Source organism: Aspergillus lentulus, assembly GCF_001445615.1.
Source record: "Aspergillus lentulus DNA, contig: Alt12, strain: IFM 54703, whole genome shotgun sequence".
Taxonomy (NCBI): domain Eukaryota; kingdom Fungi; phylum Ascomycota; class Eurotiomycetes; order Eurotiales; family Aspergillaceae; genus Aspergillus; species Aspergillus lentulus.
This window is the reverse complement of record NW_028322115.1, coordinates 469,447-495,295: the sequence shown is the minus strand read 5'-3', so window position 1 is coordinate 495,295 and position 25,849 is coordinate 469,447. Positions and strand designations below refer to the sequence as shown.

At 48.7% G+C, this 25,849-nt stretch overlaps 7 protein-coding genes across 7 annotated transcripts; 2 read left to right on the top strand and 5 right to left on the bottom strand.

The window, feature by feature from the left end:
* Positions 1–247: 247 nt before the first annotated feature.
* On the bottom strand, positions 248–718 carry ALT_6124 (putative BYS1 domain protein; the record flags this gene model as incomplete). Its single annotated transcript, XM_033555620.1, has 1 exon — positions 248–718. One exon carries the CDS (start codon positions 716–718, stop codon positions 248–250), a length of 471 nt encoding a protein of 156 aa, XP_033411511.1.
* A 5,708-nt stretch (positions 719–6,426) lies between these two features.
* On the bottom strand, positions 6,427–7,835 carry gpdA (glyceraldehyde 3-phosphate dehydrogenase GpdA; the record flags this gene model as incomplete). Its single annotated transcript, XM_033555622.2, has 7 exons — positions 6,427–6,455; positions 6,513–6,683; positions 6,740–7,427; positions 7,508–7,571; positions 7,633–7,646; positions 7,709–7,744; positions 7,821–7,835. The coding sequence occupies 7 exons, from the start codon at positions 7,833–7,835 to the stop codon at positions 6,427–6,429; spliced, it is 1,017 nt and encodes a 338-aa protein (XP_033411513.1).
* Positions 7,836–9,627: 1,792 nt separating this feature from the next.
* Positions 9,628–10,363, bottom strand: ALT_6122 (PHO88 family protein; the record flags this gene model as incomplete). Its single annotated transcript, XM_033555623.2, has 3 exons — positions 9,628–10,013; positions 10,073–10,233; positions 10,350–10,363. The coding sequence occupies 3 exons, from the start codon at positions 10,361–10,363 to the stop codon at positions 9,628–9,630; spliced, it is 561 nt and encodes a 186-aa protein (XP_033411514.1).
* A 933-nt stretch (positions 10,364–11,296) lies between these two features.
* On the top strand, positions 11,297–12,114 carry htz1 (histone H2AZ; the record flags this gene model as incomplete). Its single annotated transcript, XM_033555624.1, has 3 exons — positions 11,297–11,395; positions 11,716–11,785; positions 11,867–12,114. The coding sequence occupies 3 exons, from the start codon at positions 11,297–11,299 to the stop codon at positions 12,112–12,114; spliced, it is 417 nt and encodes a 138-aa protein (XP_033411515.1).
* A 1,950-nt stretch (positions 12,115–14,064) lies between these two features.
* Positions 14,065–16,030, bottom strand: ALT_6120 (RNA-binding post-transcriptional regulator cip2; the record flags this gene model as incomplete). The annotated part of the gene is made up of 3 exons (XM_033555625.2): positions 14,065–14,999; positions 15,081–15,624; positions 15,686–16,030. The coding sequence occupies 3 exons, from the start codon at positions 16,028–16,030 to the stop codon at positions 14,065–14,067; spliced, it is 1,824 nt and encodes a 607-aa protein (XP_033411516.2).
* A 6,287-nt stretch (positions 16,031–22,317) lies between these two features.
* ALT_6119 (putative GPI anchored protein) lies at positions 22,318–23,034 on the bottom strand (the record flags this gene model as incomplete). The annotated part of the gene is made up of 2 exons (XM_033555626.1): positions 22,318–22,601; positions 22,671–23,034. The coding sequence occupies 2 exons, from the start codon at positions 23,032–23,034 to the stop codon at positions 22,318–22,320; spliced, it is 648 nt and encodes a 215-aa protein (XP_033411517.1).
* A 1,647-nt stretch (positions 23,035–24,681) lies between these two features.
* Positions 24,682–25,689, top strand: ALT_6118 (putative aldo-keto reductase (AKR); the record flags this gene model as incomplete). Its single annotated transcript, XM_033555627.2, has 2 exons — positions 24,682–24,948; positions 25,003–25,689. The coding sequence occupies 2 exons, from the start codon at positions 24,682–24,684 to the stop codon at positions 25,687–25,689; spliced, it is 954 nt and encodes a 317-aa protein (XP_033411518.2).
* Positions 25,690–25,849: the final 160 nt, after the last annotated feature.

The window sequence follows — 25,849 nt, the reverse complement described above, 5'->3', positions numbered from 1 at the left end:
ACTGAGGGAACCAAATAGTCTGCTTCATGGTTAACAATGCGCAAGCTCCATGCCAAAATTCTTGAGAGAACACATAGGTCTCTGTTCTATCAAAGTGGGAACCATCGCCGAAGGAGCATATACTTTATTCAAACATTATCCATTATTTGATGAAAGGGTCCTAACTCTCATAGACAGACTTTCATTAATCACCACAATCAACTCGTCCTAATCCCGTCTCAGATCCAACCAGAATAGACTCAACAGACTAACAACTCTTCGCACAAAGCGTAAGGACAATATCCCCATTCGCTCCGCAGTTCTTGACCTGGCTACCACCAGGCGAGACGCCATTCGGCCAGCAAATAGACGGGCAGGTGCCTGTAGCCGGCTTCACGACAAGAGCGCTGCCGGAGAACGGGTCACCGAAGACGTCGCTCACGTCGTACCAGACGGTCTGGCCGTCGAGGGTATATGCGTAGTTGAGCTGGGGGCTGCCGTCGTAGAGGCCGTTGTCGGTACGGGTGATCTTGAGCGCGACGCCGCCGGACGCGGGATCGTGGTGCAGGGCCTCCGAGTAGGACTTGCCCGGCTGGATGGTCTGCTTGGGGCCGACGGAGCCGCCGACGGACCAGAGGTAGACTGGGGCGGCGCAGTTGTTTGTCACGACGGCATTGCCCACGGCTGAGGCCAGGGGGATGAGGGCCGCGAGGCTGAGGAGAGGGGTGGTGAAGTGCATGTTTAACTTTGGTTCTTAGGATGCTTGGTCTGAATTCGATGTGGTGGTGATGGTGATGGTGATGGTGAAGATGGAGATGGAGCGAGAGTCAAGGTGGTCGACGGGGGTTCTTATAGATGACGGTTCGCCATGCTCGAAGCTCATGCGAGCTCGATGCTCCTCTGCTACCTCTGTTGGTGCCATGACATACTTCGCGATGGCAAACACCGCGAGCATTGCCATCCCGAGTCAAGTCATGACTGAGACATCTCGTGTTGAGAATCGTGGATCGAAAGCAAAGAACCGCACCTGAAACCTCAGGATCATCCGCTCCATCCGGCGAAATCATGCAATTAACCTGGCCATCCGTCCTTCAATCCAAGACATTACCATGAACGAGTTGAGTCCCATCCACTCATATTCTTCTTCACTCATCGTAAGGCCACCGAACCTGAAAATCATCGCGACTTCTCCACTCGCCTCCTCATTCCCCTGGTCCTCCATTAGGTCTCATTACTAAAATTCCGGGGTCAAAGTAGACCCCGACCTCCAATGAGCAAACAATCCCTCTCCAAAACGGCATTAAGCATGCATGTCTCAACTTCCCAGGCTCGGTTGGTCATGTCATGGTATATCGAAGGATCTAGCAATGCAAGAGCAGTCACCTGCAAAGTACCAGGACAGCAGTCGGACTCGACCTGCCAAGGCAGTAAGCGAGGAGCAAGCGCATCATTTGCTGAAGGAAATACCGCCCTCGGCCTGATTCGTTTAGATTCAACTGCCGATGACAAGAATGATGTACCCCGCGGGGCTCCAACTGAGACAGTTACATCTGACTAACATGTCAATAGTGGATCAGATCATCACGACCTGCCAGGAATCTAAAAATAAGTTGGGTTTGGCGTTGGACTTTGGATGAACTGACCAGGGAACCGAAGACTGCCATGCGCTGGTTGGTGAGGTGTCACCCGTGGTCCCCCTCGGGAAGCCTTACCTGCGTTCTGAGCTCGTATAGGGCTGGGCTTTCGTTGTTTCTTTTTACTTTTCTCTTTTCTGTTTTTTTCCTTTCTTTTCTTTCAAAGCGTTTGGGACTTTTGCATTATCCTAGTTTGGGAGTTGAGGTCATCATCTGACTTGTAAGGATTGACATTAAGTGTTGTTCTATGACTGAGACAGTGTCGTGAGTAGCTGTTGGGGCAGCTTAGCGATTCCATGCAACATCCCAGTCGTAGTGCAGTGGAGATCGGAGACCTGAATATCAAATGGTGGAGGAACAAGACACCTGCAAACATCATCTTACGCTAATAGATCTATTGCTTTCCAAGGAAAACTGCCTTGATGGCGTTCCATTATGTCGCATCCCGCGTTCAGCGTGCTGGATCGAGTGAGACACCCTCGAGATCAAAGCTCCCTTCAAATCCGAGGGGAAGAATAAAAAAAGAAAAGAGAACATTAGTATGATATGTACTATCCCAAGACCAACACATGCCCCAATATCGCATTCACCGCTCATCCAGGCCCAGGAGGAAGCTCAGCCGGCTTTTCCTTCGTCGGGGACCGGCTCTTGCTTTTACTCTTGCTCTTGGTCTCCTCCTCTTCGCTTTCTGCTTCATCAGCTCTTTCTTCAATCCACTTGAAGACCTCGTCTTTATGATGCATCAGCATCTCACTGAGTCCGGCCTTGGGCGACTGGATCAGGTGTCCGTAGCGCTTAGACGGCTTACGCCGTGTTTCCACATTATTCCAAACACCATGCGTATGGGACACAAAGACAAGTGAGTTCTGCGCGAATCAATCAGTTTCGAGTCTATAAAACAGCGGCATAGGGCTACTCGGGAGAAGGCAACACTCACATCTTTATACCATCGTGAGAGCCAGACCTGAGTGTGGGAGGCTATTGCTCGAACGGGATTTTCAGCGACAAAGGAGATAACGCCATTGACGCGTTTGTAGAGAGTGTCTATCTTGGTCAACTGCTGCTTCAGCCATTTCTCTAAGGTCATCCTACCTCTGTTGATCAAGAGATTCGCGACTCCGTAAAAGGCATTGCCGATGCCGACGAAGAATATCTCAGTTGCCTCATTGGGTCTAGAACAGTCAGCTGCATCATTTACGAGGAGCCGTCTTCGAAACTTACTCAATGTAGTTGTCCCACAGATATCCAGCCAATTCCTCGGTAGCCGAAGGCCGATTCTCATCTTCGTCCTCATACTTTCCGGTAGTCTCCAAGTCATCAGCCCGAGGAACATTTAGAAAAGTCCATGTTACTTACTGGCTCCATCGTCACGTGCTTAGGAATATTGACATCAATGACAGCGTAGCCTTTCCCGACGGCCCATCCGATATAGTTCTTCATGCAATCAGCCTTGCCCTTGTTAGCATACGCTGTTGAGCCTGGTGACCGTCGCACATACCAGCCAGCAGTTATGGGCCTCAAGTTTGTTGGTGACTGGATGAGGCAAGCCCATGATTTCTGGCCTGTTCTATGTTAATCAATTCCCTACTTGGCGGGATATGGTGAGCTTACGGATCATGGAAAATAACAATCAGAGGCACGGCTTGGTAGTAATTGGCACTGGATAGAATCAGCACATGTGTCTCATTTGAGTATGCTTCTACTGACCTCGCCAGGACTTGATTCTCGAACGATTTCGAGATCGATGTCCGATAGATGTATAGCGAGGTGAGCTTGAAATTGTCGTACAACTGCTTGGATTGATAGGCACGAATGACATCTATAGACTGTTAATCCCGTGTCCAGATCTGGGCCTGGTCTGGCTTACCGTGCAACCTATCAGTCCAAAGTCCCTGCTCCAGCGGCCCTTTCGGGTACATACAGCGCCAATGCCGAGACTGGATCATCATGACACGCCTCACAGTGGAAGTTGCCAGATCTGAAGGAAGTGTTGAGTGCAAGCGGTCAGGCGGGTCACCCATGAGTGTCTTTGTGACCGCTAGAGCAGACTTGGAGATTGATCTGAAATTGTAACCACCCTAATTTGTTCAGCAGTTGTCAAACTGATATTAAGGTTGCAGCACTGACCTCAAGACACACAGCAACTTTGCCATGAGCGAGAGTCATAAGCATATGTGTCATATGAGCGTAGCAAGAGGGTGTCACAAAGCAGCCTCCAAGCTCATCACCAGCAGCGGCATCGAAGCCGGACGCAACTGTCTAAAGTCAGTCTCGGTAGGTGCTTATTGGGATGCAAACCACTTACCGATCACCAGGTCAGGATTGAACTCCTGCGCAATGGGCATCACAATCTGTTGGAAAGCATACATGTAGTCGCCATCGCCCATACCTTGGCTAGGCCATGGGATGTTGACATTCCTAAACGGGGTATCAGCGCACAGAGCTCGCTTCTGCAGATCTCTGGATATACATACTTTCCAATACCAGCGCCAGCTCCGCAGTGGTCCCAGTCACCCTCGTCCCCTCCGGGATAAAACTTTCCGTCTTGATAGACATGAAGGGAGATGTAGAGAATATTGGGGTCGTCGTAAAACGCTTTCTGAATACCGTTGCCTATAAACCATGAGATTCCATACTTGAGTCTGATAGTTGTGGGTACCCTTCATTACCATGATGAACATCCCTGACCAAATTAGCAAGGTTTTGTTTCATTGTGGGGAGGAAGACGTACCAATCGACGATCAAAATTTTCCTGCAGCTTTCTCCGAGTGTATTCTGACAGACACGCGCCGCAATGGAAACATTGTTGAACAGACAAAATCCCATAGTCTTGTCGTGTTCTGCATGGTGCCCCGGCGGCCGAATGACAGCTATGGCATTCTTAACCTTGCGAGTGGCTACAGCTAGGCATGTCTCAATCGCTCCTCCAGCTGATAAGAGGGAAGATGCAAATGTCAACTTGTTGAAATAGATCGAGTCACGCGTATGCTCCAAAGCAATGAGCTCATCATCAGACATGTCTGTGGTAATGATCAGAACTTGAAGTAGAAAGAAACTTGAGCCCACTGCATTCGCTTTTACCTTTTGTACTTTCAACAAAGTTGAAATGATCCGGGGTGTGAATGAGAGAGATCTCAGCCTCGGTGGCATTGCGAGCATGAATACGTTTGAGAGGTCGTGCGACAAGCGGTCTTGAAGACTCCGGGTCATCAACGAGCCCTGCTCGGCATAGCTCCTTGTAGATGTAATAGATTCTCCGCGGGTCCTCAGGATGAACATCCGCAGTTGGTCGCACCTCACAATGGTAGCGCATCTGAACATCATAGCAGAGCCCTGACGGTAGAGATGCGAGAGGAAGCCCTACACGCGCCCCTAAATCCTCCTCAGACCAGTCTGACAATTCCTCAACGATGCTGTCTGCTCTGTGGGCGGGCTCAGTAATAGCAGCACTAAGTCCAGCTGACTTTTCCGGAGCACTTAATGGCACTGTGGGTTGTGCTTGAGCAACTGGTGCAGCCGCATGCTGACCGCCCGATTGAGCAGGCAGAGGCAGATTCATAGACTGCCCCAGAAGCGGTGGAGCCAGCCAAGGGTCAATTCCCCCATTGAGTGTCCCTGGAATTGCTGGCACGCTGGGATTGCTGGTAGGATGGCCATGTGAAGCACTAGCGCTGGGGTGATGGGGGCCTGCCTCTCCCATCAGAGTGTCACCATCCTGCTCCATAGCCATTTGGGAGGATGATGCGATGATCTTTTGATTTCTCCCTAGGCTTGAAGATTTAGTCGTCTTAACATGTCATTGGACGAGCCGGCAATCTGCTCAAAACAAAAAAAAAAAAAGGATGAGTATTAAACGACCCTGAAATATCCTCCAAAGATAAGTGCGTATTCCGAGCAAAGCAAGAAATGAAAGCAATATAAGGATTTGCGGTGGAAGTTGTGAGATTAAAAAGTAATAGATAGAAAAGACAGGTGAAACTGCGAAAGAAAGATGGGAGCTCCTGTAGAGATATGAGAAGAAAGAGCTAGACAAAGAGATAGATGCCGTTTAGCTTAGTCGCTTAGAGACAAGGGTCCCGATGTAGAACAAGTCCAGCTCAGGCAAATCAGTAGATGGCAGGGGAAAAAGTGTACAGAGGAAATTCACTGGGGATCTTGACATCTAATACACGTAGACCACAGAATGATTTCTGATATGGCAATCACTGCGGCCAGCAGGAAGGCGCTCTGGCTTAGGAGTTTATTGGTTTATGTAGTGTAGGAAGCTCTAAAAGGCGTGGCCTATCTAGCTTCCAGCTCACGTGACTTTGGCAGAAATCAAAACGTCGGGTAAATTGGTAGGCCACTCTGGAACAGGAAGGGTGGTAAGCAAAGCAAAAGAACTCTCGATGCTGTTCGCAATTGGGACAAATAGTGGAGCGAAAGAGTTGGTATAGCAGCCCAAAAGATCCAGACAAACTGAAGGCTCCTCCAAACTGCTATACTGAGCTATGTTATCGTCACGTGCGTATTCCCGATTGTTTGCCGATCTTTTCCCGGCTATGTCCAGGAATGACTGATCACCGACCTCTTCGCTCCAGTATTCATGTTGGCTAAATGATGCTACGTTTACAGGGGAGCCCCTTAGACAAGAAGCATAAGTATGTAGGATTTGGCAACGTCAAGTCATTTCATTAAATAGTACGTTATCATGTGCTTTTATGCCCAGAGCCATGATCTCCAGTGCGTTTCTGTCCGCAGGGCATGTTGTATCCGACTTCGGAATGTCTCTATTTCACAGAAGACTTCTAGTTTCAACTTTCCGTCCTGATTCCTACTGGGAATCGACCTTGGCGATGTAGGCTAAAATGACGAGTCAGTATACGGCAGACCTGAGCACTAGGCTGAACTTAAACTTACCGATGAGGTCAACAACACGGCGAGAGTAACCCCACTCGTTGTCGTACCAGGCGACGAGCTTGACGAAGTTGGGGTTGAGGGAGATACCAGCCTTGGCATCGAAGATGGAGGAACGTTCATCACCGTTCAGGTCACTGGAGACAACTTCGTCCTCAGTGTAGCCGAGAATGTCTAACAACAAACAGTCAGTAATATTCACAGTGAAAGAAGATCAGCAGTTCCCTTACTCTTGAGCTCTCCCTCCTCGGAGGCAGCCTTGATGGCCTGCTTGATCTCGTCGTAGGAAGCACCCTTCTCGAGGCGGCAGGTGAGGTCGACAACGGAGACGTTGGAGGTAGGAACACGCATAGCCATGCCGGTCAGCTTGCCGTTGAGAGAAGGAATGACCTTGCCGACGGCCTTAGCGGCACCAGTCGAGCTGGGAATGATGTTCTGGGCAGCAGTACGACCACCTCTCCAGTCCTTGTTGGAGGGAGCATCGACGACCTTCTGGGTGGCGGTGTAGGAGTGGACGGTGGTCATGAGACCCTCAACAATGCCGAACTTGTCGTTGATGACCTTGGCCAGGGGAGCAAGGCAGTTGGTGGTGCAAGAGGCGTTGGAGAGGACCTGGATGTCGGAGGTGTAGCTGGTGTTGTTGACACCCATGACGAACATGGGGGCATCAGCAGAAGGAGCGGAGATGATGACCTTCTTGGCACCACCCTTCAAGTGAGCGGAGGCCTTGTCCTTGGTGGTGAAAACACCGGTGGACTCGACGACGTAGGCAGCGCCGGTCTCAGACCAGGGGATCTGAGAGGGATCCTTCTCAGCATAGAAGCGAATCTTCTTGCCATTGACAATCAGACCCTGGTCGTAGGTCTCAATGGTGCCCTTGAACTGGCCGTGGGTGGTGTCGTATTTGAGCATGTAGGCCTATAGTATGCGTATCGTCTTCGGTCAGTCTCTGGAGTCAAAAGATGGACGAGTCTAGCTGAATGGCTTAGAGCACGTACAGCATAGTGAACCTCGATGAAAGGGTCGTTGACAGCAACAACGTCGACCAGGCCGTGGCTGAGGCTGTTCAAATCAATTTATTAGGATAACCAATCCATTGATGTTGATAGAAGCTGCTACTTACGCGTTACGGAAGACCTGTGATGGCTTGTTAGCTTCTGGATATCCAAAAACACCGGAACAAGGTTTATCAAACTTACGATTCTTCCAATACGACCGAAGCCGTTAATACCAACCTACAAGCGAAGTTGAGTATATGGCACAATGACGCATTGAAGCAAACAAGCTTCACCGAGATCAGAATCTTCATACCTTGGGAGTGGCCATTGTGTAGATTTGTCTGGTACTGAGTGGGGTAAATGTTAGTCAAGCTTTGAGAGAGACACAGCAGTGAAGAGGACACTATTGTAGACGGGATTGAGGGGGAGATGGATCTGTTCTTACTTTATAGAATGATAGCGAGAAAGAGAGACAATAGAATAGTGATGCTGATGATGGGAAGAGAGAAGAAGAGGAGAGAAAAAGGGCAGGGGCGGGGGAGGGGCAGTAGAAATGGTAATGGCTTGTTGTCTCCGACTGACGCAACGACCTGATCACTTTGGAGCTTGCGCTCCAGTCGAAACCGCACACCGGGCGGACAGACGGGGCTAAAGGCCAAATAGCTACTCCAGCCTCTGTACTACAGCCTTCCCAGTGTTGCTACACAAAAATTGATTACTACGGTAATGGCTTGAGGACGGGTCTTTCTGGGTCAGCTTGCGTCCTGGATTCCCGATATGCGCCGCCCAGCAGCTCTTCAGCAGCTTTTCCGGTTTCATACACCGGGCAAAGCAGGAGACTCACGATATTTGGGTGGCCTGCCTCCCCTCGGTAGCTGCCGTACTGACCAATAGCCGTGCTGCGTGCTCGTCCAGCCGGGTACTTGCTCCTACAAATCTCGTGAAGCTGCTACCAGCTCTTCGGAAAGACTGGTATTAGATTACGGAATACCTAGGTTATCAGGATAGAGAAATTCCCGATGCACTGGCACCCGCTTACAATCGCTTCGGAGGGTGAAGGAGGACCGGAGTGCCCTCTCATTCATAAGGTAAGGTGGGCAACTTGTGTAGATGATGTAATAGAAACGGAGGGACTTTGTCCAGTTGCACCGCACTAACCCAAAACATCCCACCAAAAACGCTCTGGAAGAGGGGCTGTCCAGCTTTTCCGCTTTGCGACCATGATTTGATTCCTACATCGGAACAATATTAAATCCACAACCTCCTATTCAAGGCTTCTAGAATGTGCGGAGCTCTTAATCATACCTTAGCTTATCTCCATCACTGCGTGTCTCTCACCGAAGCTCGAGAGGGCTTGAAGGGCTTCTCCGTACTCCAGAAATTCTCACCGGCTGCAAGTTAGATTATCATGTGCTACACTACTTTTTTTTTCCCCTTATGTTGTTTTCCCCCTTTGTCTCCTGAGGGATTTGAAATCTCTGCCTTTTAACCGGCGGACAATTGGTACGTGTTCATAAATACCTGGTGCCTTGCAAGCTATGCTTTCCTCGTCCAATTGAGACTTGAGACGCCTGCAAGCATTGCATGACATTTTCCGGATGCACTATGGTCTCAGTTTATTGGATGTAGTTTTCTAGCAACTATTGTGCAGTTGATATCAACCCTTATAGTTTCATCGAGTACTTGTTTAGCAGAAGGAGTTCGCTCTATCCTTCTGATGAGACTTCCAAGATGACTCCTGTCAATCGTGTTCTCATCGCTGAATCACCCATTTCATACGCATCTGCTTGAAAATAAGCAAAGCCTTTTGAGACAACTTTCGTTGACGCTCGCCGGTTGCGAACAGTCGTCTAGATATCAAGGGAGCTAATCCAACACAGTCTACACTGAAGGGGACAAGTCTTCGGATGAGCTCTCATACATAAGCTGATGTTTATGTAGCGGTCAGGAAATCAGTGACATTCTTAATTCAATGTGATCGATTGCGACTATCACGCTGCCGTTAATCATGTCCTGGTCTAGCAACCCCGTTGCAGTCTGGATCACCTTCCAGAGTCTGCATTGAAGTCGCCTCTATAAATACAGGTGAATGAAGAAGTTCTTGCCCACAACTGTCATATCTACTCCTCCTTGACACCGCCACGGAAGTTCTTCTCGGCGTTCTCGACGGAGGCCTTGTCGCTCTTGACCTGGCCCTGGCTCAGGAAGCTGTTGGCGGCCTTGAAAGGACGCTGAAGGTCTCCAGTGGCGGGCTTTCCGAACACATGGATCTTAATGAGATTCGACTCCAAGGCGCTCTTCAGAGGGATGATCGACTGAATCAGGAGGGGGTTGGTGTACTTGAAGTACAGGTGCATGACACCCATCATACCCACTCCCATGAGCTGCGACTTCATCAATTGGCGCAGTTGTCCCTTGTCGTAATCCATGTTGGTGGTCGTCACGGGGCGAGGCTCCTCGCCGCTGCCCATGGGGGCAGGCTCGACGTACTTCAGAGTAGTCATATCTGTAGTAACTCAATTAGCTTCTGCCATAATCCCCGGTGCAACTGCGGATTGTGCGTACCCTTCTTCTGATTGATCTTGGATTGCGTATACATGTAAAGACCAAGAATGATCACATTGGACGCGAGATATATGCAACGGACGAGGAAGAGGACGTCCGGGTTGTCAAAAGGGACCTTCTTCGCCAGCTGCATCATCACAAGGATGATGGCCAGGTTAGTTCTGCAGAGTTAAAAGCATGGTCAGTCTTATTCGACCTCTGTCAAAGAAAATAATTACGGAAAAGGGATTTCTATGCCAAAGAGAAGCAAAGAAGAAAATGCGCTGAGACGACTCACACTTGAGGATTCATTTTGACGACAAGGTCCTTTGATGAGAAGATCAAATATTGGCAGGACTGGAACTGAAACTGAAGGAGTCGAGGAGGGAGGCGCGTGCAGGCAGAACTTTCTGACAAAGCGCAAACCTGGAGCCCCAGAAAGTCGAACAGCTGTCCAGATGGTGTGAGATCACGTGAAGAAATTCCTTCGCTTTAGTGGCCAAAACGTGACACGTTAGCTTATCTTTAGGTTGGCCTGATAACGCGATATTGCTTTAGTTTGTCAAGGGGCTGCGTCCTCAGGCACAGTGGTGGTCCAAGGCATCAAAGTCACCTGCTCAGTTATGTAATATGCGCCCCGACAACCACAACACTCTGCAGCGTCAATTCTCATCATCAAGTTTGCTCAGCTGCTTGACATGAGCATTCACTCAGCTACGACTATCTGAGATAATTATCTTCTTCAGTGACAACATGGGTTGAGACATATTCAATGTCGGATGATCATTGACAATGAAGAAACATGGCTGAAAGCCGTACCATACCTGAGGGGCTGGCTTCAGCCATGCCGCGAAGTCTCAGCACCATCATGGATGGGCCATGCTTATTCTACTAACCAATCTTTACTGACTAAGATACAGACAAACTACATTCGGTCAACTTACTTGATCGAGTTGAGGCTTGCCTGGCGTTGTGACTTGCTCAGTATGCCTTCTCACCTGGCCTTTCGAAGCATCCGAATCGAAGCTGAGCATTGTTCCTAATCGGGATTAGCGCCCCTCCACGATCAACGCCTTTAGCGACCAGGATGGGCTGTGACATTTCTGACTCCTTCATCCATCAACAACGCGCGTATCTGAGGACATTTGAACCATCACAACATCCACACCCGTTGGCCAAATCATCTGAATCTTGCTCAACGCGACATTTTTATCTCTGCGACCCCGAATCTCGACAGTTTTCAATATGCCCGGTGGAAAGGGAAAGTCTGTTGGCGGAAAGGCTGGAGCAAAGGATGCTGCGGGGAAAACCCAGAAGTCTCACAGCGCAAAGGCGGGTTTGCAGGTCAGTATATCATGTGTTTCTCAGTACTATGCACAGCAACAATATTTTTCATGCCTTCTGGTATCTCTGGCAACGGCTTCTTTGTGATGAAGTCGAAGTTGCGGAAGATTTCTTGGAAGAACGCGTCTTCACGTCCGATGTCGAGGATCTTCTTTACTTGTCAATGAGTTTCATCGGATTGCGAATGTCAAACCGTGAAAGACGCGACATCTTTTGAGACTCTGCTGCCATCGAGATCACAATATCTTCTTATCTTCAGTCGATGACCTCGTTTGACGATTCGTTTGGACAAATTTGAGCTAACATAAGTCCTCGTCTAGTTTCCCTGTGGTCGTGTCAAGCGTTTCTTGAAGAACAACACGCAAAATAAGATGCGAGTTGGCGCTAAAGGTATGATTACCATTCTCGCGACTCCTTCATCTTCCCCATCGACGTGTTTTTTGTCTTCATTCACTGACACGCATATTCTAGCTGCGGTCTATGTCACGGCTGTTCTGGAATACCTGACTGCGGAAGTCCTCGAACTTGCCGGTAACGCCGCCAAGGATCTGAAAGTCAAGCGTATCACGCCCCGGCACCTGCAGCTCGCCATTCGTGGTGACGAGGAGCTGGATACTTTGATCCGCGCCACCATCGCTTTCGGTGGTGTCCTGCCACGTATCAACCGTGCGCTGCTGCTCAAGGTCGAGCAGAAGAAGAAGAACAAGTCCGAGGCTTAAAAAACGAACAAAACGGCAAATACCCCACGAATACGGCGTTTGATCTTGATGATGAATAAAGAGGTTCTGCTCAAGAGCCCCGGCTACAGCATTTCTTTTTCCCGCTTCATGAGGCCGTGCCTGAAAACAGCCATGCTTGAGCGACAATCCTTGCGGCAATAACTTCAGGCGCATCCTCCATCGTCGTTCCGCACCTCCACCACGCTGCACCTGGGATTGTCCATCTCCCTTTTTTTGCCGCCTCGCGTACCTCTTTCCTCATCTCTTTTTTTGAATCGGCTCTTCCATCTTCCTAGTCAGTTTATACCGTTTGCGTGACTTGCCTGGGCGCTGTAATGGGGATTATGGGGATATCTCGGTAGTAGGAAACGTCTTTCTAAAATGCCCGTTTTTCTTTACTTTCTCTTTTCTTTAAATTGATCAACGGTGTTGTGAGTTTCATTATTTTACCTATTTGTTATATTTATCCTTAGTCATTTTTGATGAAATTGTATCAGTAGGTCTCATGCTTTAGTCACTACCGAATGTATACCTAGAGAGCAGTATCTCAATTGGTCCATCTGGGTACCCACGCGAAATACGATGGCTTAGCTTTGGTATCTTTGAAGCAGAAAAATTTTGTACTTGTTAACGACATATATCTAACAAATTGAATGAAATGATGCCGTCTTAGCCCTGTATACTTTAGTCGACTAGTCATGGATTGTCGCAAGGGGTGGCATAGGACTATGCATGACATATCCTTACGCTGCATGTCTTGTAATGACGAACCAGTGCTAGACTCTCGCTTCGCCTGTCAATCCACTATTGGTTGTTTTACTCATGTGCTACTCTTAACACTGGCCGCTACATAACTACTACAGAGATAGAGATAGAAGATAAAGTGGCTGCTAACTAACACATACATTGATTGGAGACCTTGAGAGATATGAGAACTAAAACTTCGGTTTCAGGAACAAAGTGAAAAGGGAACAGAAACCACAGAAGGGCAGAACCTCGAACAAGACCCGCCGGATTGTAAATGATGCAGAGAGCCACCGGGTGAATAAATCGTAATACAAATCATTGAGTCGAGTACACTCGAGCAGACGGTCGATTTATTTGTTTCTTCCTCGTTTGCTAGCGTTCCGGTACAACGCAAGGAGAATTGCTCGGTTGTTCGACAATGGCGATTGGACATGTCAACTCGAAAATGCAGCGCAAAATGTCCGATTGAATATGGCCTTCGTCCGTTGTCATTGACATGCAAACCAGCCACATATGCAGGCGAGGGAAGGGGAGACGTGATGTGATAAAACATATCCGTCCAGTATCGCTCAAACAGCTCAAATCACGAGTGAATTAGAGAAGAATAGTGCTGAAGATTAAAACAAGAAACGGAGAAGAAAAATGAAATCGAGAAATCAACATTAAACGATGCAAATCGCCCTTAGAAGTAACAATATGCGAATGCAGGTATGCCACCTCTCTTGGTGTTAGTCAAAGACATGAGATATTTCTTATTGTCGTTCTTCGTAGACTTCCCTCCAGTTAAAACAATTTTATTGTGCTTTCCGCCACAAACGCAAGATCGGAACAAATGACACAGAAATGAAAAGAGAAGGATGTTTTCTCGCATGCAAGGCGCCCGCATCTCAGAAGTTCAGAGCTTTCTTTTTGCGATGGTGTTCTGAGAAGAAATGAGAAAAAAAAGTACCGAGTCCGTCCAAACAGTGTGCCTGATGGGCTGCCCCAAAATAACGTCTAAAACTTGACTAGATCAGAGAAAAAGTTTCTTTTGATTCTCTTGGTGTCATCGCGTCATCCCTCATCGAATCGTAAGCCAGTAATCGCACATCGGGATTAGGCCTCGTGATATAAGAGTCGTATTCATCTCGCGGCAAAGCAATCTAAACAAGTTCCGTTGTCTTCGTCTCTCATCGATCATGTGCTTTTTTTTGGTCCAGCACCTTACTCCACAATAATCTCCACTCCCGAATTGGTGCGCAATTCATCACTTCCACGCGATTGATGTCCGTTCGATCGGCGGAATCCCGAGCCTTTTTCAGGCATTGGGCCTCTAGGCTGCCTAATGGGCATGCGCTCCTGTGACTGACCGTCAAATCCAAGTCCGATGGATCGGTTACTACCAATGGGACCAGCGCTGGAAGGCTGACTTTCCGGCTGATCCCAAGAGAACATACCCCTCAATCTCCTGGGGCTCGCATTCGGCCCTCCGATTCCAGTGCCAAGGGACAGGCTGCTCAGACTGTTCACCAAAATATTGTCGTCCCGTTGCACACCAAGGGAGGAGCCAGACGGGGCTGAAGTCAAGGTGGGGGTGTTCGACGCGCCGCTGGTCACAGCCTCATAATGCTGTAAACGTGCGCCATTGGATTGCAAGGCTGCCGGGAAGCTTGCGGAAGAAGGCACGGGAGAAGGAGTATACGAGCGAAGATCGGCAAATGACTTGGCCGCGCGGAGATTCTGGGTATTTCCGTAGTTGCCAGGCGAATCAAGAACGCCAAGGAAGCCGGAAGTCTGTCCACGAAGATTGTTAAAAGGACCAGGTCCTCCCTCGTTCCTGGCCTCGCTGAAGTCAATGGTAGCTGCGCGATTCAGTCCACGACGAGCGGTATCGGCTGGCTGAACCGCAGTCGGGATGGAGGTTAGAGGCGGACTGACGTTAGAGCCGGGTGCGACTTTAAAAACCTGCACCTGCCGCTGTTCGCCAGTACCACGGGAAGCATGACCAAGTCCCATGTTGTGTGCAAGAGTGTGTACTGTACGGCGCTGGATAGGGCTGAGAGTGGACGGGAAGAGCACGGAATCGCGACTGGGGTCTTCCTTGAAAAGAAGGAGCTGAGAGTAATAAGAGAGAGTTGTGCTGTCATTCAAATCGACCTCTGCAATGAAGTGAAATTAGCACAATAGAACCGGAGGAAAGCATCGGAACTGCTAAACAGATTTGGCTCGCTCTGACTTACCCAGCTTTTGGCCACGCTGCGAAACGGGAGAAGGAGACGTCGCAGGAATATGGGACGTGAGAGACGACATGGAACTCTGAGTCTGAAGCTGCGAGGCAGCCATGGGCCTGTGCTGTTCCTCCAGCTGACCGCGACGTTCGCGCTTCTCCCGCTCGATGCGCTCGCGCTCCTGGAGAGGGAGCATCTTCTTATACTCCACCCGCAACTTCCGACCTTGGAGCTCGAAGTGGTTGAGAACCTCGATAACGGTGGCGGTTTCCTCAGCAGAGGTGAAATTGGCAAAGGCCAAACCCCGGAACACGCCATTGTCAAAGTGATAGTTGAACGCGTAAGGAAGCGGGAGGTTCAGCTCAGTCATCAATTGCACCAACTGCTCCTTCTTGACAGCAAAAGGGATGTTCTTGATAACGATCGCGGTCGGAATCAACTCGTCCTCTCCCTCCGAGGGAACTGTGGTTTCGGAACGCACCGCACCACTTTGAAGAGGTCCGGGTCCGAGATTCGAAAAGGGACTGGGCATACCAGGCTGCTGATCAAGCCAGGTCTGTATGGTTGAGTTAGCATAACAAAGATAATATCTTTGGGAATTTGAAGTCAGCACATACCGTAGGCAAACCCGCCCGACCAGTGCGAGAAGTGGTCTTCAGACTGGCCGAGGCGGAACGGATGGCCCCCAGAGTCTGCGCGTTGGCAAACCCATTTGGATTCCAAGTCTGAGAACCTGGAAGGTCATAAGCATAAGAGTTATTGTGCAATGACGGATTCAAGCGCTCGAGACGGCCGGTGTCGTAGCGAGCCATTGAATCATCGTACAGATTGACAGGCATTGGGCCGTATGCATCGAATTGTCGCGAGGGCTGACGGTGGAGAGGCTGCTGGTGACGCTGAGAGCCAGGGGAACGCGCAGAAGAATTGTCGTGATACATCTCCTGTGATTGTTGATAACTCATGGCGGCCGAGAAACGAGAATTCCCAACTAGCGACCAACCGTGGAATGTGGGCACCGGAATACCCACCACACAACAAACCCGAGAAGCCTAAACGACAGTTCTCAAAACATAGGAACTACCTGGCGCAGGCGTTGTGAACTGGAAAAAAACGGCTTGCCGACAAAATAATAGCAGACGACCTGGTCGAGAGGGGGGTTGACTTTGGCTCCGGGGAAAGCGACAGAAAAAGTTTCCACCGGAGAAGGCGGTTGATGGTCTGTGATTTGAGGAAAAGAAAACGAGAAAAATAAAGACGTGGGTGTATCTGCGATACAACCCAGGCGACGAAAAAGAAAAGAGAAACGAAAAAAGGGATTCTCTAGATAATCGCTCTCACTAAGAATGAAAATAATCAGTCGTCACACTTGATATCATTAAAGACCAGGGCTTTCAGGTGTTGATTTTCCTGGGTCTGTCGTATCCTTTCGTCCTCCGCGAATAATCCGAAGCAAAAGAAGCGACGGTCTCAACGGAGGTCGTCAGGAAACGGAAGAAGGGACGAAACGAGAAGAGAGAAGGGGAAAGGTAAATCGCCACTACCCGGAACACAGACCACCTTCGCGAAGCCTTGAGACTGGATGCGGATGTGGTTGTGATGGTGGTGGTAGTGAGGGGGGAAGAGAAAGAGAGAGGGAGAGAGACAGCCACAGTGAGGGACTTGAGGGGGGTGAATGTTGGACACCTGAGGCAGAAAGATAGGTTACGATTAAGTACTTTACGGTCAGGAACGTAGGTATCTTGACCACCGTCCCAGCCTAAAGTAGGTCATAGCCCACCTACCGTCCTCAGTTCTGGAGGGTAATATGCGGTAATGGTAAGGTAAGAATGTCCAAGAGTAATTGGTCGGGAGAAAGAAGAAAAACACGCACCAGGAAATCCGGCAGCCAGCGTACCGTTCACTCACAACGACTCAATGAAAAGCAACTAAAGTGAGGTATTGCGTAGTACGAGACTAAGGTAAGTACTAGAGGACCCGGAGATCAACGAATCCACTTCCACGAAACCAAACCGCCAAGGATTGGATGCAGCTGCTAGTTTCGGTAGGCTAGATTCGATAGATCAGGGCGATTTGTGATGCTTATCAGTTGCGTAGCAGCAGTTCCAACCACAACGCCAACAATCCCAGCTGTGACTTCAGGACTGCGATTGGTATGATACCGGCGACAACGCACAAACGTCGACGAAATATTCTCTTGTAGGGATTACCGTCGAACTTGGTGTTATGTAATGAACTCGAGTGTTGAAACAGACTGGTTATAGAGGCGGCGCAGGAGTCGGGCTGGGAAACAGAACCGACTGCTCTAGTTTGAATATTTCGATGCTCGCTGGTAATGAACGCTTTATTGGACTGACAAAAAACAACGCAACCTTGTGGATGAGTATGAGCGTCAGTGATGACGGGTTGACGGGTTGATGCTGACGGGGGACGGGAGGACGACGGGACGATCGAGAGACGCGCAGTAGTGGATAATTTGGGTTTGTTTAACCTGACAGAAATCGATATCTGATCCTGACACAAGTCCACTTGCAGGGTTGCAGCAATGCTTGACTCCTGTGTTCTGCTTGATGCTTGATCCTCCTGTTTGAGGTTCTGGGATGCAACAAAGAGGAAGAGAACAGAGGGCAAGAGGATAAATGATTCAACAAAGTATAAGTATGAATCCAATTAGGAGGCCTTCAGATTTGAGACTCGGGGTCTGTAACACAATCAATAAGATGAGGAAGGAAAAGCAATATCGAATTATGACCAACCAGAAGAGAGGAACCAGAACGCTGTACTTATAGATATTCAGGTCATGTAGGTACTAAGACAGGTGCCTTAGCATTTGGCAGCAGATGTTCTTTATATTCCCCGTGCTGATTCGGACGACTTTCAAGCCAAGTAGGAGTCTACCTGGTCTATCTGCCTTGGTATTATTGATTTTTCCTTACGCTCCGTCTCTCCTTTGCCCCTGGACCCTCTTGTGTCTTGGAGCTCCTTCTCATCCATTATTATTAACAAGCTCTTAGAAATGTCCCACTCTATCTATTAATACTATACACGAGGAGCGCTGTCCACTAGATAGTACGGAGTACATACAATCAGTCTAATCATGTAATGGTCTAGTCTGGTTCCCAGGGATCTGGTCTGAATTTCTCTCTCTCTGAATGGTGAGCTCTCCGAGAGTCTATTCCTGAACGATGTCTTACTGAGCCTTCCTTTCCGCCTGTATAGATACCAGTCACAAATCAGCCAAGGGAACGTCTCTTTTGTCCTTCCACGACACCCCGCCTCCTTTGTGAGTCTCCCCTCCGACAGCACGGGGCAGGAACTGAACTTTGGCAGTCGGGACGCTCTGACTTGCCTGCAATCTTGTGTTCCCCTTACCCCCTAACCGGAGCTTTTTCGGCAACTTAACCGTCTCGTTACATTGTTGAAATAAGTATTATGAACGGCGGACGATCCATCTTGAGACTGAAACTGATTACTTCCCTGGCATTACCAGAAGTACGTATTTCTTTTGGGACTTTCAATTTCCGTGGTGATAGTCATCTCTAGCTCCCGAGTGACAGTTTCTCCCCTGAGCCGGTGCCTGGGACACTGATACCAATGCGCGTTTAGAGTCTGAGCTAGATTCCACGTAGGATCCGCCACTGTGGGTTGAAAGGGCCTGTCTAATATAGACTACTGCTAATGTATGCTTCTCCTGGGCCAATTAGTCGGCCCAAGCTGATCAACACAAGCAGACACCCACACGAGCTCTTGCTACTTTGCTCAATTTGGGTTGGCTGCAAGCGGATGATCAAGACCAATAGCTGCCTGATAGACAGAGCTATGAAAAGTAGTCGCATGGCAACATGGACTGTCTAACAAAGTAAGTATCGTGATCCCGTTACACCGGGCTTTAAGCCCCTGAGCTCGTTGTAACGGCGGGAGAAGACTACTGCACTGTCGTTGTGAAAACAAAGAAAAAGCTCGTCAACTTGAACAACACAGAATTACACAAGAACATTTCCCCGAGGAACACTTAAATCAAACAGTCATTTATCTGAGGCACAAGGCTTCTCGAACAATTTCCCTCATGGCTCCCCGTTGACCGTCTGTGTCAAATATCAATAGTACCTGGAATGGGCCCCGTCCGGAGTACATCTTCCGTCCCCGTAACCCCTATTCTAACCTCGCAATTCTCCATTGAGGAGAAGCTCCAGAAATGATCCATCACCTTTTCGACGAATGATGTCAAGCAAATGCCATCAGCTCCATTCAGAATATTCGAAGAAGAAGAAATGACCTTCTGAAAGTGATCCGCCCTCAATCCCCAATTTCTGGCTATGGGAATGGACTCACTCCTTAGACCACAAGCTAGAAGACGCTAGAGTGCGACCAGAACTCATGGCATGGTGATGTTCAATTAAAACTGGGGCCTTCCAAACCTCGTCAACAGCTTCACTCTGGGAGGTTCAATGGTCGGCTTCATTTAAATAGCTTGTTCACCTCTATTTAGCAGAGTAAGTTAAAATCCAGTTCCACAGTACGGAGTAGCTCTTCATCTAAAATATGTAGGTAACTTCACAATAAACCTACTCCTATGCAGTACATAGCATGCCTTGCAGCTTACAGGCTGCCACAGGGCCAGACTCCCGGTGCTGTGGCCAATTCCACTACTCGCCCCAGCAGTCCCGCCTCACCATTCACCACTATTCGTTAGGTAGTGCTTTTAGTTAGTCCCGCGGCGTGGCTTCCGGAGGCACTGCCTTCGAGGATCCCGGCAACGGACTCTCTAAGCGTATTCATAGAATATTCTTAGTCTGTTCGCAGCTGGAGAAAAGGAATGGCCAATTTACTGTATTAATTAATCAAGCCACCATACCGAGTGAGAGTAACTTTACCAAATGAAGGCAGTAAGCCACAGGATGAGCCGAAATCGAGATCCCCTATAACAGATCCGGGATACTCGAAATCCAACATGACTGTGAGACATGGCAGGGTGTACGAGTGCAAATCGTGTTGCTCGATCTCGTCACGCTCAGCACCAATGGTAACAAAATCCATCATCCTGTGAAATGTAGGCCAAGGATTTCTCATTAGTATTGTCAGGTGTGTGTGTATCTACAGTGACATTATGATACGGTGTCACCCTGCCATACATGGCAGCAGAACCGAATGATCCACTTCGTCGTGGCGAGGTTATGACAAATCTCATAATACACCAACCCCTAAACGGGGCATGACTATGGAGTATGGACTTGACTCCATGCTAATTACTTTACGGCAAGGTTGCCAATCCTCCGAGTTCCAGTCAGCAGCGTCAAGAAGCGTACAGACTGCCGTCGCTCATCTCGCACATGGTCGTCGTCAAACCATCATGGATCTGATGCTTATGCCTCTGCCTATACGCACAGAGTAATCAGACTTCTTCCAGTGCTGTCCAGCCATCATTTCTTATCAAGAACTGAGGTGCGAGTTATCGCCGGAAAACGCATGATCAAGGCCAAAAAAGCAAAAAAGGAAACTGGTCATCTCGCACTCCGACCTGTACCATCTGGCACTTGCACTGCCACTGGGAACCAGGGCTAACGGAGGAGAGGAGACGACATGATCATCAGAGGCCGCTGGCCCGCTGCACGTAGAAGGTCCAGTACTGCTCACCAAACATGTCATCGATGCGTGATCTCAAATTATCTGTCTACTGTCGCGCTTTTCTGGTCGATTATTGATTCGACTCGGATGGTGCAATCGATTGATGCAGACGGAGGCATGAGCAGGGGAGATACCTTAGCCAGCCTACATCATCCCTGCTCGCCACCTGATAGCTAGTAGAACGCCACAAGGCGCCTCTCTAACTTATCATAAACAGGAACGATCGACCACAGGAACAGATATGTAAACGGTAGGATAGGGTGGCAGCTGACAGTGACGCACAAGCTCATTTTCTGATTGTACCCGCCGTTTTGGGCTTGTGTGCTTGTTTGATGGATGTTAGGGTTGCATGCACTCTGCTTTGAACCCGAGTACAGTAGTACCGTATGGATATATACTTATCCTATCATAAGTGGTTGGACCAACTTGGATATTATGATATCAGATCATGTATCTGCAGCATAATCCCAGATATTGATTTCAGCAGCAACCAGATGTGATGTGACTTTAGGATTGAAGTTCACTGTGCTTCTTGGAGCAGACTATAGCCAGCCCTTGCGTTACTACATCTGAGTCTCATGGTGCCGAAGTATCAGATTGTAGTATGATAACACTCAGCCAATGGAGTAGTAGGCCTCAGGCGCTGCACTCGAAATCCAGAGAGACTGACTGCACTTTTCCCGTAAGCCTCGCTCATGCACTTTGCTTCGCAGCTGGATATCAATAAATATCCAGGAAGAGTACGTTCTCTCAAGGAAGTGCACATATATATATTGACTCGCTTTCTACTTGTCAGCCTAATGGCATCATCTCAAGAAGCGTACAGGAAAGAAGAAGCTGATGGCTTCCTCACGTTCCCCTTGAATTCGTTTATAATCCTTACGATTCTCGGATATGAGCTGAGAATTAGTTATATATATGGACTTCTCAGGCCTCTTTGGTTGATGTATGATATATTCTGATTCCAGTCAACCACGCAACTATGTCAATTCAACCTTGCTATAGACTCGAAGTTAAATGAGATCTTTCTGTGCTGAGCAACCGGACATGGCATCCCCTGGGATCTACCAAGTTCAATAAAGAACCAACTTGAGTCAGTAAAAATTCCCCGCTAATGTACTCACACACCGTATGCAGTGTGCTGTGGACGAAGTAAGGGGCTAGTAGAGGTGCTCCACAGGGCATTCTCCTACACTCCACAATGATGTAGATGGATTCCTTATCGAAATGAAATATGCGTTCTTGAAACAAAGTTCCTGAAGAACCCCTGTTCATATAGAGGGGTAGATACTGATATATGCGCATTCGACCGCAGTTTATAGAATTAGCAGTCGATAATGTACATATCTTACTCGCATATCGTGCTTTCTTTTACATCAGGAATGACACACGGATCGGTATAGATAAAGTCACTTGAATTATTGGCTCTCCTATAAGAAACTACAGCTCATGTTGAAGGCTGAAGGTGTAGACAGGTACCTGCGAGGAACATCATAAAACTCAAATCATCAGAACGAGTATGCAGAGCATCATGTCATCAATCAATATCAGGTGGATCATTAAAATTCTGGCTCAAAATCCCTCAAATCTAGCTCGTTTCGTCGTAGAGGTGGTCATTGAACAATCCTCACAGCCAAGCAAGACCGATCAATCCCACAACGGCCGCCACGGACGCAGCTTTCGGGACTGTAGCGCCAGTCGCCGCATTGTTGTTCGGTTGAGCGTTGCCGCCGTTGTTGGTGTTGCTGGACTGCGAGTTACCAGTATTACCGCCGGATCCAGTCGAGCCGCCGGCATTGTTCGTCGGAGTTGGGCTGATAGTACCCGTAGCAGTGCTCAGGATAGAGGTTGCAGCAGCCGCGTTATAAGTAGTAGTGGAGAAGGAGCAGGAGGTGAGAATGTCATATGCATCTATACAGATATGTATCAGTTTCTATTCATGGTTTGGGAAAGGCACCTGTCATGCGTAAGCCACCATACCATTGTCATGGATCCCTCTGCGGTCGTCATGGTCATCATGATGATCATCGTCACGGTCATGGTCTCGGTCATTGTCACGGCCGTTGTCATTGCGAGTGCCATTGCGAGTGTCGTTTCTGAACTGGGAGATGCATGCTTCGCAGAGGGGAACCAAAGTAGGTGCCTGGTTCCAGTCGCAAATGCAATTCATTTCGGCCCTGTCGTCGTCGCGATGCATGTTATCGCACTGCTGGGCGATGCCCACCACTGGACTGCAGACGTCCCAGCAGCGGTTAGGCACATCGTCACGGTCGAGCTCCGCTGCGAGCGCAACGTTGCTCGCGAGCATGAGGCCAGAAAGAGCGAGGAACTGCAAGGGGCGCATTGTTGCTGAATCGAGTTGTAGAGATGAATTGGACTGATGGGACTGAAAGTAGGATTCTGTATGTTGCTTGTGTTTGAGGATGTAGACTTTCCGGTGAATTGCAGGGCGTTTATATATTGATCCTGTCCATCACTTCTTGGCGTGCCTCCCTTGATCGCCAGACTCCGAAACCAACGATATCATCGCCCAGGGTCCATATTCCATAGCGGTCTGTCTGCCGAGAAATTCAAAATAGAACAGGTGAAGTGGATGATCGGCTCCAACGGTCAGCTGTGAAAGAGCAAATGCGTCTCTAAGCCTCTGCAGATTCAAATGCCAAGCATCATGTCTGAGCAATGACTCCAATGAGCCTGAAGATTGACACAGGATATCCATCTTCTCCAGCATCGGAAAGCAGCTGCCTGGAAGTCTGATAATCCATTGATCCGGTTATGCCTGCCGATTATGCGTTCATCGCTGCTAGACAGGCAAGGCGGGGACTACCGCCATTCATGGCTGCAGATGAACCCTGGAGATAATTGATGATGGTTTGTGATTGATCGAGAAACTGGAGAAGTTGTGGGTCAATTATTGTGGCTGCGTCTGCCATGAGTAATGAGTTGAGAGCTCAAAATCCAAAATCCTAGCATCCTCTTGCATTCGGTCGAGATGATCGTTGCAACGGATACCATAGTTGGAAAATGCGTCCAACTCAGCGGTCTTGGCTCCTGTAATCACAAACAGCGGAATGGATCATCTCTTTAAGGTGTGACTGAGGAATGCATTAAGTTCATGATGTCATTCCAAAATCGCTGTTCTGTTTCAAAGTTAAGTTACCTCTCTATTGCATTGGAAGAAACCATGAGCGACACAGCGATGGATTGAGAGAATCCTGATTTAGAAAAATCAGTGATGTGATAAGATCTCTCTCCTGCACAGGATTTGAAGCCCAAGTCCAGGGTCCATCAAATCAATGCAAAACCGCAAACTGGGGTACTGCACAGCCTCTCCGCTATATATAGTTTGTCCCCAGTACAATGATGTTGTCATTAAAGTTCTGACAACCAGTTAAAGGGAAGAAAAAAAGATGTTGCCTAGCTGGAAGGAGACGGCGAAACCCCAGAAGGTAGCCATCAAGCGATGTTCTGCATGTAACATAAACTGTAGTGAAGGAGCATTGGGGCTGATGCTACCGGATATCTCGGCGGACAAACGGCAGGAAAATCAGCGGATTCATGAATACCATACTGGAAGAAGCGTTTGCTGTGTTTTTGATACCTTGAAACTGGACCGAGATGCACTTGTAGAAGGAATAATCGCAATGATCGCTGAATATCTCTGCATCCCAAATGTCGGATTTCTCCCCGGCATCTTGTCATGCTCTGATATCTTCGAATTTGATTAAATTATCCTTTTCAGAAAGTCTTAGAGCGGCACTTAACTATGGCTTTCTGCTCAAGATGACTTAGATCAGGATGAGGTCAAGTCACGTATATATGTCGATTCCATGATTGGTCCGGAATCAACAACCCCTCCGCCCAATCCACCGAACTTGTTCCTCGGACTATCGGTCACAAACATCTCAGGATCTGAAGTTTATTGACAGTAGCCTTCGGAACTGCTCCGTGTTCTGTTCGTGGGTCCGATTGTGAAAGTTACTACGTTTTCATGGCACGAGCTGCTATCGGTAAGATGCCGTGGGAGAAATACATTCTGCGTTCAGTGCAAGAGGCACCGCCTGTTCATCTTCCGCTCTTTCTATACGGCACAGCGTGGAAGAAAGACCGGACAGCCGACTTGGTGTACCAGGCATTGAATGCAGGATTCAGAGCGGTTGATACGGCTGGTCAGCCAAAGCATTACCAGGAGGATTTAGTAGGAGAAGGTATTCGCAGAGCCATTCATGATGGAATACTTCGACGGGAGGATTTATACGTGAGTTGAAGCCTGAATATGATGGTCCCTTGACGCTTGCTAAAGTAAGAATAGATTCAGACAAAATTTACGTCCGTTCAAGGGCAGGACCCCAATAAAATGCCCTATGATCCCAGAACTTCGGTGACCGATCAGGTTCATGCCTCGGTCAAGTCATCTCTCCACAATCTTCGCGCGTCAGATGCCTCGTCGAGTGCTGAAGATGATTACATTGATACGTTTCTTCTTCACTCGCCTCTGTCCACAATGGCCGAAACTATGGAGGCTTGGCTCACGCTTGAATCATACGTGCCTCATCGCATCCGCAACCTGGGTTTATCAAACTGTACCTTACCCATCCTGAAGGAACTGTATGCCCGTGCGACGGTTAAACCGGCTGTGGTCCAGAATCGCTTCTATCCTGATACGCGATTCGACGTCCCGGTGCGCGCCTTCTGTCGGGCCCACGACATCATTTACCAAAGCTTTTGGACTCTAACGGCCAATCCGGAACTAGTTCGATCGGATGCGGTTCGATCATTAGCGAGTCAGGCCGAAATCAGTCCTGCAGCAGCATTATACTGTCTTGTCCTGGGCCTGGGTAACACAACTGTCCTGAACGGTACGACCAACAGGGCTCGGATGGATGCGGATTTGGCTGCTGTCAGGAAGGTCGACCAATTTAGCAAGGACAGTCCCGATTCATGGCAGATGGTACTGGACCATTTCAAGAGACTCATAGGCGACGATGTGACACTGTAAAGAAGTAGTTCATTTATCTCACTGTATTGATCCGACATTCGATAGGATGTATCGGAGTTTGTTCGTCCCTTGCAGGAGGAGTCGCAAATACACAGAGGGAACGTGGAAATCAATGGAAATCAATTGAAGCTTCTAGATCCGAAGATCGAAATACGAAGGG